At 42.6% G+C, this 15,091-nt stretch overlaps 1 protein-coding gene across 3 annotated transcripts in view; it reads right to left on the bottom strand.

The window, feature by feature from the left end:
- The window catches only part of myo5b (myosin VB), a 45,944-nt gene that overhangs the window by 26,392 nt on the left and 4,461 nt on the right, over window positions 1-15,091 (bottom strand). For all 3 annotated transcript variants that reach the window (XM_087843427.1, XM_087843429.1, XM_087843428.1), the window contains exons 2-5: window positions 3,268-3,378; window positions 2,164-2,335; window positions 1,542-1,686; window positions 246-402 (exon numbers count right to left, since the gene is read on the bottom strand). In XM_087843427.1, coding sequence (XP_087699553.1) covers window positions 246-402; window positions 1,542-1,686; window positions 2,164-2,335; window positions 3,268-3,378 — 585 coding nt within the window. The remainder of the gene's footprint in view (window positions 1-245; window positions 403-1,541; window positions 1,687-2,163; window positions 2,336-3,267; window positions 3,379-15,091) is intronic.

Here is a 15,091-nt window from a genome sequence, read left to right as displayed (position 1 = left end):
ACTAAACCTCCAGGATATCATTAAAAAAATAATAATTTTTTTTTTTAAAAATCTAGAAGGGGTCCAGAGATGCACACCAAGTCAAGGGAAATGTGCCAATTCACACAATTTTTTAAATCCACGATTCTCTGACTACCAAGTGTTTGGAAGGAGGTTTAACCTGCAATTTGGCGATGGATATAAAAAGAAAATTAAAGAGCTGTTGGCATCGTAATATAATATGAAACAAGGCTCCGCCCACTCACCTCCATAATGGGACTGGACGCCAGAACTTTGTCCTCCACGTTGGTGTCGCTGGCTGAGCCGCCCACCGTGGCAAAGAACCGCATGGCGTACTTTGCAGAAACCGTCTTCCCTGCTCCGGATTCTCCGCTCACGATGATCGACTGATTCTTCTCATCTCTGATAAACACCACAGATGAAGAAGAAAATGAACCACACCGCCTCTATGGTCACAATGCAGGACTTTAATTCGTTCTACTAAAGTTAGCAGATGCTTGGCACTGAGAGAACGATGAAGAATAATAACAACAACAACAATAATAACTGATGTAAATACTAAATTATTCACTTTTCTATGGGTTTATCAAAATATTTGGATTACAGTCTTTAACTTGTTTGCAAAATACAACAATTTTAAGGTTTTTAGGCCTTTTTTTTCTCTTTTTTGTTAAAATATTTAAACTTCTTTTTAAAAATTTCAGACTTGCTTTTATAAATATTAAAATTATTTCAATTATTGTAGTCAATTTTAATCTCCAAAATATAAATCCAAAAATGATTAATTTCCATTTTCTAAATATGCCATCAAAGCACAAATATGTCTAAATACATAAATCTCACATTTAAAAATGTAAATCTAAAACTTTATGTACATAGATATGAATCCTTCAGGTGTTTTCCAACAATCACAACAAAGAATTTTTATTGTGCAAACACTGAAAACACAGTTAACTGAGACTTTTGGGAAGAAATATTAGAGGATGGAGCAGCTCATACGAGTGCTCCTGAAACTGCTCCAAGTCACAAAAATACTGGAAGTAAATTATAACATGAAATTATCTGTATCCTTTACTTGTGCTCTTAATTTGAAGGTTATGTAACAAAGAAGAAACTGTCCCTCTCTCAGACGGTTGTTAAAGTATTGTGAGTATGCCGCTTCCTTAAAATGAGTAAATAATTCACTGAGATTCAGCTGAGAGTAGAATCGGCTAAGAAGTTTCACAGCAGCTCTGGAAACACTCTGCAGATGTGAGTTTCACATGGATGTGAGTATTTCATGCCGTTTCACCATCTCTGCGATAAACTCAGCAGATACAAGTCGTTTAAAGAGAGCGTTTCCTCCCACGTATCTCGCCACGCTAACCAGCTGCCTCGCACACGCTGCTGAGCAGAGGCGTGACTGTAATTAGACTCCATCACAGAGAAAGTGGGAGTTTTTCCTCAGCTCTGTAATCATCGCGCTCCTCCAGCATCGAACCGCAAATGTCACAGAATAGGACGCACTCGTGCCGACGACCAATAAGAACCCACAGTCTCACCTGGCCATCTGCTTGTAGGCCTCTTCAGCCACAGCAAATATATGAGGGTCCATGTCGCCCATGTTCTGCCCGCTGTACGCGTTGATTACCTCCTCACCATAAATCTGCAGCTGCTCGTACGGGTTGATCGCCACCAGCACAATCCCTAGAGAACACACGACATAATGTTAAATGAACAAGAATAATCACACGGTGAGTAAAAATATGAACAAAGTGTTAATCTATAAAAGGCAAATAATAAATACATGAAACTGAAAAAAACAACTCTTTAATTAATAAAAAAAAAAAAATGAAATATATATATATATATATAAAATACTATTAAGTTGGTCAACAGATAATGACTATAATTTTTAATGACAATTTAATTTATTAAAATTCATAAATATTCAAATAAACAGACAAAATAAGCGTGAAGGTAAAAAACATTGAAGAAATTAAAGAAATTATGTGATATTAAATGTAGGTAAAAGGAGAAAATAGAAGATATACAAAAGTAATATAATAAAAATAGTAAAATGGAATAAATAAACATCTAATAACACAAAGCAACACAAATAAATATTTCTATGATATTTCTACTAATCCTGCACTAAGTGAACCACAGGTAGTGCTGACTGACCGCAGTACGTGTAGATGGCGTTGGACTCAAGGAATCGCACTCGCAGGTTGTGCAGCACGGCGGGTTCGTGCAGGTAGCTGAGCGCCGTGAGGTCATTCTCCCCCACCAGGATGTCAGGGTTACGCAGGAAAGGAAGAGGGTTACTCTTCGGTCCCACGGGGTACTCCAGAGGCTGAAACGGGATCAATACGCCATCAAGACACAATCAATACGTCGTCACACAGACTCAGATTGTCCCACAGACACTGAAGCCTGACAGAGTCCTTTAAGTCCTTTAAGTCAGACTCCTTTAAGTCCTTTAAGTCCTGACTCCCTCAGACCCTGCAGGCTCTCCTGTTACAGATGTGTCACCGACACACAGCAGGACAAACATCAACATCTGGACAGAAACCAGAAACTTCGCCTCTGCCTTAAACCATCAACCACTTCATGATGTGACATCAGGTGGTTTATCAGAACATGAGGTAAAAACGACGTTGATGGAAATTTTTAAAAAGTACTTCTGAAAGAAAAACACGACTCTTTTAATTGGATTTAAGAAACAAATTTAAGATTTAGTGCGATTTTTAAAACACACACCTAAAGACTCAGTGGAGAGATGCAGCAGACCTGATGAATACACCTGTGTGCTGTTCTCTCCTGATTAACACTCAGTAATGACTGATCATGTTCCTGATCAGCTGATCATTCTGGGCTGAAATCTGATAGATTTACTCATCAGCAGCTTCTTATGGATAAACCACTATGACAGCATCATCTACACAGTGAACCGTAACTGTGCTGTGATCAGTTTGACCCAACATGATTTATTTACTTTAAAATTGTATAATTTGAACAAATATTTGTTTCCTTCCCCATTTTCTCCCCTTGTGAAATTTGAAAATTTACGAAATTTATCATGTAAACTTGTTTTATTTACAAAATGCATTAATCCATATACGCTCCCCTCTGATCAGCGGAGAAGCACACAGTCTGATGTAAATGAGCTGAAGAGCAGCTGAACATTGTGAGGATGCATGAATTTACAAGCAGGAGTGCAGATTTGTTTTCCCATTCCTGCTGAACACTCAAACTGGCGGCGGCACATCTGGATCTGTCTGTTACCGTTTCATCCTCGAGTTTCAGCCGAAGGACCGGGTCTCCTTCTTTGTAGTCTTTGACGATCTCTGCAGCCTTCCAAACGTCCTCCGGGTCCGGGATCCAGACCCGAGTGTACTGAAACACATGAAGAAGAAACACTTGAGTGCCAACGTTTCACTGCTCTCAGTCTCAGCTTAAACATCAGCTCTTCATGAGGGAGGAGACGACTGGACAGAGGCACGTTCATCAGCTTTAAACATGGTGACATGTTTGGGACAGACAAATGTGAGAACAAGCAGTGTAAATGTTTGACTTAAGCAGTGCGTATATGTGAGTGTGGAGGATATGAACCTGCTGAAGGATAAACTCACAGATCCTGAACTCAGAAAAACAGAGTTTGAGAAAAGTGAAAAGATGGCTGAAGGTTAAAGCGCGGCCACTCCGAGGACACGCGGCGTGATAACGGGGTCGTCTTTACAGTCAGTGTGAAGGAGCTTGTCGGGATTATCAGAAGTTCCTCCTGAACTTTTATCTGTTCCTGCAGATTAACACATTTGCACTTCTGATCAAAGGAATCATTAACCGATTATCAGCTCTGTGAAAAATACCGCAGACGAGCTTTCATCTGAAATAATCCTGCAGAGGCATCATGACAGAGAGAGTAGCTCAGTCACATGACGGCATGAGACACCTGAACATACCTGGGTCTTTTATTAGAAGTAAAATCATTACTTTAGAAGAACAGACTCTGGGGACCGTGCTTCACTTTCAGGAGGAAAATTAGTTCTTGTCCTACTTTTGGGAACTCTTGGATGTTTTCCTGTTGGTTTGAAGCTGCTGAGCTTCTCCTCCTTTTGTTCCTCACAGACTGTCAGTGAGCTCCTCCCTGTGATGAGATTCATGATTCACACAGACTCGTAGCAGTAGAGGAATCGTAGCACCTCCCCACCTTCAGTCTGGTGACTCCTCTGCCTCTTTGTCAGTGGAGCAGAGGTTACAGGTGTCAGCACACCTGAGGTAAAGGTGAAGCAGAGTGTTCTCTCTCTAGACAAAGACCACCGAACAGAACGACCCAGGTAACCCTGTAAAACCTGAACCATGAAATCAGCACCAGCACATGTATTACTTATGATAGGCATTTGTGCTACGATCATAATCTGACATACACCAATCCAAATGTTTCCAGATCCAGGCTGGTACCTGGGCTTCAGGTAAACTATGATCCTGGGCGCTGATCTGATATTAGAATCAGAATCTGTCTTCATGTGTAAGATGACATCAGGTCCACTTAAAGCTGGATCAGATATAACCAGCACAGATCAGCGTCTGTGTTTATTAAGCACATATCAGGACCGCTGACACAGGACCGGATCAGCGCTGCTTCCCTCTGTTTGTTTGAAATCTTTTCAGACTTGACTGCAAACAGTGTTCATGACTGAGAAACTGCTGATGCTCACCTGTTTCTCTCTGTCTCTGTTTTGTTTGCATCATTACAGAAACAGTGTTTTTTAAACTCCCTGCAGCTCCAGTCTGTGTGTGTGAGGAGGTGCATCACAGTGAGCCTGAGGTTAGGGAAAGAAAAGCTAAAGTTCCTGTAAGTAACACAGGATTGTTGGGTTGTTGCATCCTCAGTCAGCTGATGAAAACACATCAAGGTTAAATCAGTCCACAGCTGCACAGATGTGTTAGTGCTGATCAGACTGACATCAGGTACAAACACGATCCTGAGCAGATCTTGTCCCTGTCTGCCTCTTTGACCCTCTGAACCCAGTGGACCTGCAGCGTGACCAGCCCAATATCATCGTTTATGGTTTGTGTTTGTTCCTGTTCTTCATTCATCTGCAGCAATATGGTGTCACTTCCTCCTCTCAACAGACAAACTCAGAAAAATAAAGGAAGCAACATCACAGCATCTGCCTGCATGCTGAGTCCATTCAAACAATCTGAGGTCACTGTGACAGAAACTAATGAGAGCCGAGGACAAACATTCCCACATTACATCACTGCTTTCAATGCAAATGCACTGCTGTGCACCAGAAGCTCGTTTCCATACAGTTTGCCTGTGTGACAGACAGGAATCACACGAGGTCACATGACCCGAAGCCACTGAAACGCTCATGAGAGCAGCCTGGGAGTTCAGCTCTACTGAAACACAGCATACATTAGCACAGAGAGCACGGGGAGGCAAACGGATGGAAATCTCTGACGCCAGGCAGAAGGCAAATCAGTCCTGATGACATCATGAATATGTACATTACATAATTGAAGCACGCTCTGGTTACTTTCCATAGAAACAGGGGAGACGACATGTTCCCAGACATCCCATACAATAAGGTTCCTGTACAGCGAGCTCCAATGCACGAAATCTGCCGTCTCCTGGCAGGTAAACCTGTAACTGTGGATCAGTCCATGTTCAAAGCATGAAGCACATCGCAGGTGCACATGTGGAGAATAACATGCAGGAAGTTCTGTAGCCCAACGTTTTCTCCCCACACTGGAGAGCCATCTTGGGGTTAAATGACATCAAAAAATGATTATTATGAGAAGCAGCAGATTTGTATAAGAGTTTACAGTTCTCACTGCTGTGATTTCAAAGCAAGCAGAAGCACTGTCCTCACATCCTGGAGCTCTGATCTTCATCTGTGTGGCAACAGGCAGGTAAACTGTGCTTCAAAGAACCGAAAACAGCACAAAAATGTAGATTCAGGCTTTTTCAGCTCTCCCTAAACAAACACAGTTTCTCCTGCTCTCCGTCACCACATGCTTCTCAAACCGGAATACTATTACACACCATTTAAAGCCTCCCGAGACTGGGCAGGTTAACATTTCAACTGAAATCAGAACCACAAATAGAGAAAAACACCAGGGCATTAAAATTCATTACAATGCTGCTATTTTAACGTGAAGTAGTCCCATTGTGCTTATGCTCCTGTTCTTTATTCTTGGACCCGACTAAATGAGATTTTCATGAGTCACGGTTCAAAATATCTGATACTGAGTAGATGGAGCAGCCTGTCAGTTTGTCTTCAGTCTGAAACAAACTGTCTCTGCTGCTTAAACATAGAGAGTGTGAACAGCAAATGGGCGGAGCTTCTATACCTTCTCTATGACAGCATCCAGATCCAAGAGCAGTGAAAAACTGACAAATGAGATGATGATGATGATTATTATTATTAACATTATCATCATCATTAGAAACTTTGGTTTGTTTGATGTGAACACGGTGTGACGTGTAACAGAATAACAGAACGCTTCAGTCTGCAGACATGAACTAAAGGACGTCTGACACAAAGTATGCTGTGAGCTGTGTGTGATGGCATGATCTCTATCAAACAGTGTGTGAGTGTGGTGTGAGTAGTAAACGTGTGTGTGGTGTGAATGCGTGTGTGGTATGTGTACGCTGTAAGTTTATCTAGGACACCATCAGTAATTATCCAATGACTGAGAAGCATGAAGTCCACATGCACAGCATCTCAGCAGGAAACCCAGCCAGTAATGAGGACACACACACACACGCACACGCACACGCACACACACACACACACACACACACACACACACACACACACTTCTGAAGTTGATTTGTTGTTGTTGTTTTTCCTTCACGTCTCTGCACAGGCGAGCATGTCTTCAGCGGGGGAGGGGCTGTACACTTATGTGGACAGTTACTCATTGTTTGTCCTTTGAACTCTGATAAGTTTCAACTCATTCAGCCGAAAGTAACACAACATGACAATGAAGTGAAGGAGAGCAGCTTAAAAGCACGTCTCCACAGACCGAATCTGAATCATTTTACCCCCCAAAAAGTCACTGATCAGGGCAGAGCTGGGCAGATTTGTGAAAACATATTTTCTGTCCACCAAGCTCTACAAGTAATCTGTAACTTGCCAATGTCGCATTAAAAAATACTATTGAGGAAAAACAGCTGCTGGATTCAACTCAAAGCCTCCATGTTCAAACAATGTTACATCTACCCACATAAATGCACAACAGAGAAACTGCACAGCTCCAGCATTATGCTAAAGCTCTCTTCCACATCTTTACAAAATTTAAAGCTGTGGCTCAGAATCAGAAAGCATCTGTGTAAAAACAAATACAGCAGGTCTGATTTCTGAACGAAGCTGGGTTTAACGCTGTATCTCAGACTTTGTTTTCCTTCTGTGAGTCAGAAACGTGGACGGACTTGACATTCCGCTGCTGTGCTTTGTTTTGGGGGAGGGTTTAGGGAAAGAAGAGGACCAGCAGTGGAGGACAAGTACAGGTTTGGAATAAAAGACGAGCCTGCAGGGGAAGTGAAGGTGTTGGATTAGCACACACAAAGAGCTGAAATGGCTCTGAGTCACGGGGCAGAGTTCACAGGCTGGTATTTCACTCTGAGCCTCAGTCTGACCTGAAGAATGAGTTTGTCTGTTTCTACATGCACAGATCAGGTTTCCATTCAGAGCTGCACAGGTGAGCGAAGTCTCCGCCCAGTGACGTGTCAGCACGGTGACATCAGCCCCAGGGTGAGTGCTGGGTGTGTCCTGCAGGAAGAAACAATACGACCTGTCGAGGAACTTTGACCTGCACTGAAAGCTCAGAGAGAAGAGAGGCCGAAGGTCGTACATATCAAACATTCAGCCTGACAAAGCACATTACGACACTGCGTGTCTTTCTAATGTTCTCTAATCACACACTAGTGTGGTGCTAAAGCTAAAGGGAGTCTCCCTTATTGTTGCTACAGAGAAAACGTCCTCTGAGGTTAGGCAATAAAACACCACACATATACAAACACAGAGACAACAGCTGCTGACGTGATCCACAGTTCAAGCGCAGCAGGAGTGAGAGACTTCAGGTTCAGTACTTTGGTCCATTAACTTTTCAGTTGTGATTGGACTGTTTCAATGACATCACCCTGCAGCATGCAGGTGGGAAAACACAATATGACTTCAGTGTTTCCATCAACTAAATGCAAAACCATCTCACCACGAGCACCTTTCAGTGGAAGTGAGGCAGCAGAGGTTCACCTGACCAGCTCACCTCCTGGGTGAAATGTTTTGGGCATTTCCAACTCGGAAAAAGCCCAGCGGCAGAGCCAGGAGAATGCCTGGGAATGCCTCACTGTTCAGAAAAGCTGGAGGAGATTGGTGGGCATGGTGGGAGTGGGAGTCCTGCGTATTTCTGTTCAGACTGCTGCCCCAAGACTTGTTTAGAAAATGGGCGGATGGACATCCTCAACTAGGGCTACGTCCACACTAGCCCAGATAAATTTGAAAACTGCGTTTTTGTATGAAAACGCTCCGCATCCACACTTTCGTTTCCAGTCGTTTTCACAGAGTTGTGCGTCCACATTGAAACGGACGAAAATGCTTATGTTCCAGTACTGCGCATGCGTGAAACGCAAGAAGATTCAGCCTGCCTCATTTCTGTCTGCCGTTTATTTACTTTCCAGCTCTTTGAAACATCGTGGCAAAATATTGAAGAAAAGCACCGTTTTTAAATGGACTAACATGAGGTGGAGTTGTTGCTGTGAGTAACACAAAAGTACAAAGTTGCAAAAGCGAGTGAGAATTAAAGAATTTGAAGAAAAGCTATCTGGAGCATGTACAGACTGATATTAATCTTTAATAGGACTGTCAAAACTGAGAGCAAGAAAAACAACTGCTGTATAATGCCCTCTGATAATGCCTTAGTGTAATTGGTCACATGACTGCATCACATGACTAAAATGCATCATCGGACCCACAACTCTGTGAAAACGACTGAAAACGCTAGTGTGGACACGGAGTGTTTTCAGACGAAAACAACGTTTTCAAATCTATCCGGGCTAGTGTGGACGTAGGCTATGATGACAATGTTTCAGTGTCTATCACACCTCCCTGACTCCCTGGTCCTTTCTAACAGCCTGTGTGAAGGACTCGTGATGAAGTTCACACCAAAGTCAAAAGGACGTGTCACTGTCGCCAAAGTCCTTGCTCATAGAGGGACGTATGATAGGGCAGTGGTTCCCAAACTTTTTTTGCTGGGCCCCCCTTCGTTTTACAAGAAAAATTCATTCGTTCATTTCACACCTCAAACAAACAAAAGTAAACTGCAATAAATTACAGGTAGCAATATAATAAACTACTAACTCTTTTTTTTTCTATCAATACATTTTTCAAAAAATGTCTCTCTGTGCAAAATCGGTAACTTTACTGTATAAAGAGTTAACATCTCCAAAATGTCAGGAGTAGTTAGTCATTACAACAAGTGTTTGTGAACTAAAAGTCAAGAATGTTGGACACTGTTTGGAGAGACTAGCGCTGCTCCCGACGCAGGGGAAACTAATTCTGTCGCAGAGACCTAACTTGGCACTTGTGCAGGTGAAGCCAAAAGGAAGATATGCTTCACCATATTTTCTAGTCTTTGGCTTGAAAGGTTGGTTTGGAAACATATTTGGTGATGCTTCATCTCTGCTTTGCGTTTGTGTGGGAGCCCCGTCAAAAACTTGTCCATTATGCTAGCAGTGTCAAAGCGTTCTTTTTTTTTTTTTCATACCGCACCCCCCTGCAATGGCTCAGTGATAGGGGGTCTGTATGCATTATCATAGTATCTCCCTTATGATATAAAGCATATACAATACATAAACCTTGAGGCGTCTGTCGTTGTGATTTGAGGCTCTATAAATAAAATTGAATTGAACTTCTGCTTCCAGCCCCATCAGTGAGGAACAGAAGTTAAGTTAGATTGGTTACAGGATTAGTGGACTCGGTTTTCAAACAACCAGCTTCCTCCACCTCAAACTCCACACTTGGAGAAAAACACTTTAACACACAGACAAAAGTTACAGAAACCATAACCATCAGTACACCGTTAAGTGTACAGTTAATCAGCAATAACAGTTCAAACATGGTCACCTCGTCTGTCTGCATTCAGCAGTTCTGCCTAATGCTAATAACAACATTAAAGAAAAAGCCTTTAATTATCATATCAAACAAACATTCACCGAGTTCAGGATCACTGGATTCTGTCACTACAAACTTAAAGGAAACATTTATGTTTGAGAAGCAAACATCAGAACAAAGAGATAATAAATCTCTTTGATAAATCCGACAGAAGTCAGATCTTTGTGTAGAAGTTTGCTCTGCCAGATTTGTTAGTTTACCTGCAGGAACGCACGTGGTAAAAATGATTGACACGCAGGTGGAGATGCCTATGACAGGCTAAACTGGACAAACGCAAACACTTAGCAGGTTAAGGTGAATGATAGTGTTAGCTTGATTGGTTTGTGACTGGAAGTGACATCATCAGTGAGCCACCAGGGTGGAATGAGACCGTTTATTAATCATGCTCTGATCTTCATCCAAATCATCCAAAGACAGGTGGAAACTCTTCTTATCAGGCCCCCATTGAAGTGGGCGGGGTTCTGACAAGAAGAGTTTCCACCTGTCATCTTTCTGGATGGGTTATGTGAGTGAACATGGCTCTCTGCTGGCAGAATGTAGGGATCTACAGACGCTCCATCCTCCTGCAGAGAGGGTCTGTTGGCAGGCAGAGGCAGTGTCCAAAACATAAATCAATAAATATTTTAGTTTTTAAATATTTAAGTGCACTTGATTCATCTAAGAGTTCACCTGCATTTTGTTTATAATATGTGAGACAGGTGAGTGCAGAGGTTTAGTGCTAATCACAGACACATGAGTCTTCAGGGTTTCTGTGAGCTGGACAACACGCTCCATTCATCCAGCAGCTGCAGCGCTAGCCGAGCGCTGACAGTGGTGGGAACCAGAGAGCTGCAGCTCAGGAGGAGAGAGATGCAGTCTGTTTGTTTCCTGCTTCCTCACAGACCCACAGCAACATGTAAATCCACCAGCAGGAGAGCTCCACCCACATTTATCAGAAATCACACAGACTTCTTTCCGGATACAAATAATTACCTGCATGTGTAACAGTCTGTTACTAACTGCTTCAAAACAGCAGACCAATAAATACATTTAACAGCTGGAATAGCTGACTGTCAAAACCCCAAACAGCAGCAAACAGCAGAACTGAGTGAGACAGATGCCGGCTCTGGGAGGGTTTATGTCACATTATTTAAAAAATAATAATAATAATTACTCGACTCCAGGTAAAAAAGTAAACCCACAATGCCTAGTGAACAAAACTCTGAATCACTAAATATTCAGGTGCAGACAGACTCAATATTTTGTAATGAAGATAGCAAACTTAACAAAGCTGCTTCATCACCTCAGCGGAAAAAACTCCAGCCACAACCAGCACCAGAAAGATTTAATGAGAACTATTAATATTCACCAATGGACAAAAGAAAAATGATCAAAATATCAAAAATATCGATTCTGAGTCCCAAGAGTCAAAGTTAATGAGATGTGTGGCCTAATTTAGTTTGCCAATGATAATAAATAAATTACTGACATGGCAAAATAAATGCGTGAAACTGAGTCTGTCATCTTTCCAGAATCTTTATCACTGTGACCCCTGACCCTTCGGTACCTGATGCAGGAACTCAGTATTTTTGATTTTACAATCGGGATGTATGTAGTGTGAAGATGCAGCTTCTTCAGAGATGGAAGGATCCAAAATACCAGTAATGTAAATTCATAAAGACTTTCAGACTTCATGTTTTAGGTCATTATGGAGCCATAATCACGTAATCAGCTGATCAATACAGCTTAGTGGGAAATCACTGAGCTGCTAGAGAGAACAACAAGCATACAAAAACAGAATAATAAAAGTCCGACGTGGAGCGAACTCACTGCTGCCCTGATCATCAAAGTGCTCGAAAAAGGAGAGAACCGTCCGAGTTTAAACCGAAGCTCTGGATTCTGGAAGACACTCTGACCACTTGGTGATCAACAATTGTTAAGATTAATCAGACTGTCAATCAGATTAATGAGTAAAGAAACTTGTTCCACTGCAGGCCTGATCTGCTCTGACTCAGCAGCCTCAGCAGAGTCCTGGATCTGAGTCCAGCAGATTCCCACTAGACCAGCATCACTCTGAGATCACACTGATTCCCAGTGAATCAGTGTGATCTCAGAGTGAGCTTCCCAACCCCCTAAGCCACGGTCGCACCGTGCATATCTGTAACCGGAAGGTTGCCGGTTCGATCCCCGGGCTCTCTGTCCTGGTCATTGTGTCCTTGAGCAAGACACTTCACCTACCGCCTACTGGTGTTGGCCAGAGGGGCCGATGGCGCGATATGGCAGCCTCGCTTCTGTCAGTCTGTCCCAGGGCAGCTGTGGCTACAACCGTAGCCTTCACCAGTGTGTGAATGCGAGAGTGAATGAATAGTGGAATTGTAAAGCGCTTTGGGTGCCTTGAAAAGCGCTATATAAATCCAATCTATTATTATTATTATTATTATTATTATTATTATTATTATAACCCTGTTGGAGAGCCCAGCAATCATGACTCAGCTGAGCACAGGTGGAGCTGCAGGTGGAAACCCTCCCCCCAAATACCAGATTACTCAGTCTGATGAGGTTCAAAGTGGCCCCACTTAATGAAGCGGACCACCGAGCCCAGGAGGAGGATTACAGATCAGAGCTGACTCACAGATAGATACACACATACCCGGACACACACACACACGCGGAGGTTCAGTCAGAAATCTGCGTCTGACTGATTCTAATCTGAAACATACGCTCACGCTGTCCTCGGAGCAGAGCTGCGACTAACGAGCTGTAATTAATCTCAGCTAATCCCAGCATGCACAGCAGAAGACGACGACTTCTTCTGAGTGAGTCTCCATCATTCAATCCAACGCTCCTCCTCTGCAGGGTGGCAGGGGGGTGGGGTTGCATGGTGCCTGTCCTCGCTGGCTTTGGGTGATCACATCTAAACACAGTGGCAGTTTCTCAGACATGGGTTAAAAAGAGAGGTTACAACAGAATGTGGAGGATGTAGAAAAGTGCTGCTGTCAGAAATGTTTACATGACTGAACTTCACTGTTTGTAAAACAATATTAAACATGACCGACTGAAAGCTGAATGAACTTCAGGGTTACGCCTGCACGTGTGTTGTTATTTAGTTTTTACTTTTCAGTTTTGGTTCCATTCCAGAGATGTCTTGATTTTTTTGGTTTATATTTTGATAGTTTCTGTTATTTTTTACGATGTGATTGGTATTTGTAAGACTGAAAGAAAGCCGGTGCTCCTAATCTCAGGGGCAGCGATCTAAGCAGAGAAGCCCACCCTCCTCCTCCACCCTTTCTAAGCCAGCAGGGAGACATAATCTCTGCAGTGTGTCCTGGTCTGTCCTGGGGTGTCCTCCCCGATAAATGAAAAATAATACAGTGGAGGTGAACAGGAGGCGTGCTGGTCAGATGATTTAGCCACTTCAACTGCCTCCTTTCAGTGTAGAGGAGCAGCAGCTGTACTCAGCAGCACGTACACATGGTCAAGCTTCACAGGTTTCACTGTTACTGCTGCAGGAACACAGACTCTGTGCTCACAGGTTAAACATGTGAACAGGTGTGGTGAACAGGTGTGATGACAGGTGTGCACCTCTCTCCTGTCCTCTGAACATACCTACAGCCTGCCGTCATTATTTACAGTTAGCTTTTTAAAATCTAGCTGATCCAGCGTCCAGCCTACAAGTGCTGCTGCAGCTCATTTCCCCCTTTTTCCTCCCAATTATGACACCTTTAAAATGAGGTTTTCATCCTGACACCAACATCTGTTACAACAACTGTCGCAGTCAGAGTTTGTGACGTCACATAAATTAAAAATGATGAAAGAAAAGTGTTTCAGTGACTCAAAACAACATAAAACATGGAAACTTCCAAATGTGCTTTTTAGTTAGAAGCTATGGCTATATAAAAATGAACCGTGGAAACGTCCCATCAACACAATTTGAAGATGTAGGCTAACTTTAGTCTACAGAGTCTTACCTAACCTAACCTGCTAACTTCTCACAGTCCACATGCAATTTTGCTTCAGTTCAAACTGAAAGGTCCAAAAGTCAAAGTGAGTTTGGTGCAGAAGAGCTCTACAAAGTAACGACAGTTAAAAGTACGTCTGGTGTCAGAGTCAAGGCTATCATTATCAGCAGCATGTAATAAAATGAAGTATCAACAGATTAAAGTTGGCTTCTGAGTTACTTTCTTCTCGTAACAGCATGAGGAAGAAGACTCACTGAACTCCAGCACAGAGAATAAAGCAGAGACCAAGATCACAAAACAAAACGTCCTCACATTTTAAAAGCTTTAACTCTCATCTCTCACAGAAAAATCTCAGAAAAAAAAGAACAAAATTAAACTCATAACTTTCCCCCTGCTGTGAACGCTGACGTAAGAAGACACTTTTCTGCCTGATTACAGTGGTCCAGGAGACGGTACAGACTGAAGGACTACAGGTGGGACTACAGCGAGTTCTGCTGCAGGGGAAGCTCATTTAGTCTTTGCGTCTCAGATTTCGGACAGCCTGATTGAGCAGAGGTTTCACTCAAACTGAGGCGAGGTTTACAAGTTCATGAACATTCAAACGGGTTCCTGCTGAGTTAATAAAGAGCCACAGATTAGACTGGAAACAAAGCTCAGATTAAAGAGTAGAACACAAATAAGTCCAATCCTCAAATCAAAGAAATCCAACCATCAGAGGATGAATGGAGCCTGGCCTGACTGAACCCACAACACTGCTGAATCCTACAATCCCCACAATGCATTAGAGTCTCTCTGCTTTTATTCTTTTTTTATTTTGTTTTCGTCTGGGCATTTTCTTCCTGTTACTCATCAGCTGTTTTATGTTTTTATTATCTCTCCCATTTCTGCCTGTCGGTTTATGATGCTGAAGAAAATTAAGTTGGAAGACAAACACAACAAATTTAATGACCTGACTGCATGTGTGTGTGCTAGTGTGTGTGTGGCTGA

The sequence above is a fragment of the Neolamprologus brichardi genome, chromosome 7, assembly GCF_056152115.1.
Source record: "Neolamprologus brichardi isolate AB-2024 chromosome 7, ASM5615211v1, whole genome shotgun sequence".
NCBI classification, from domain to species: domain Eukaryota; kingdom Metazoa; phylum Chordata; class Actinopteri; order Cichliformes; family Cichlidae; genus Neolamprologus; species Neolamprologus brichardi.
Note: the sequence above shows the minus strand (reverse complement) of the source record. Positions and strands in the feature narration are given on the sequence as shown.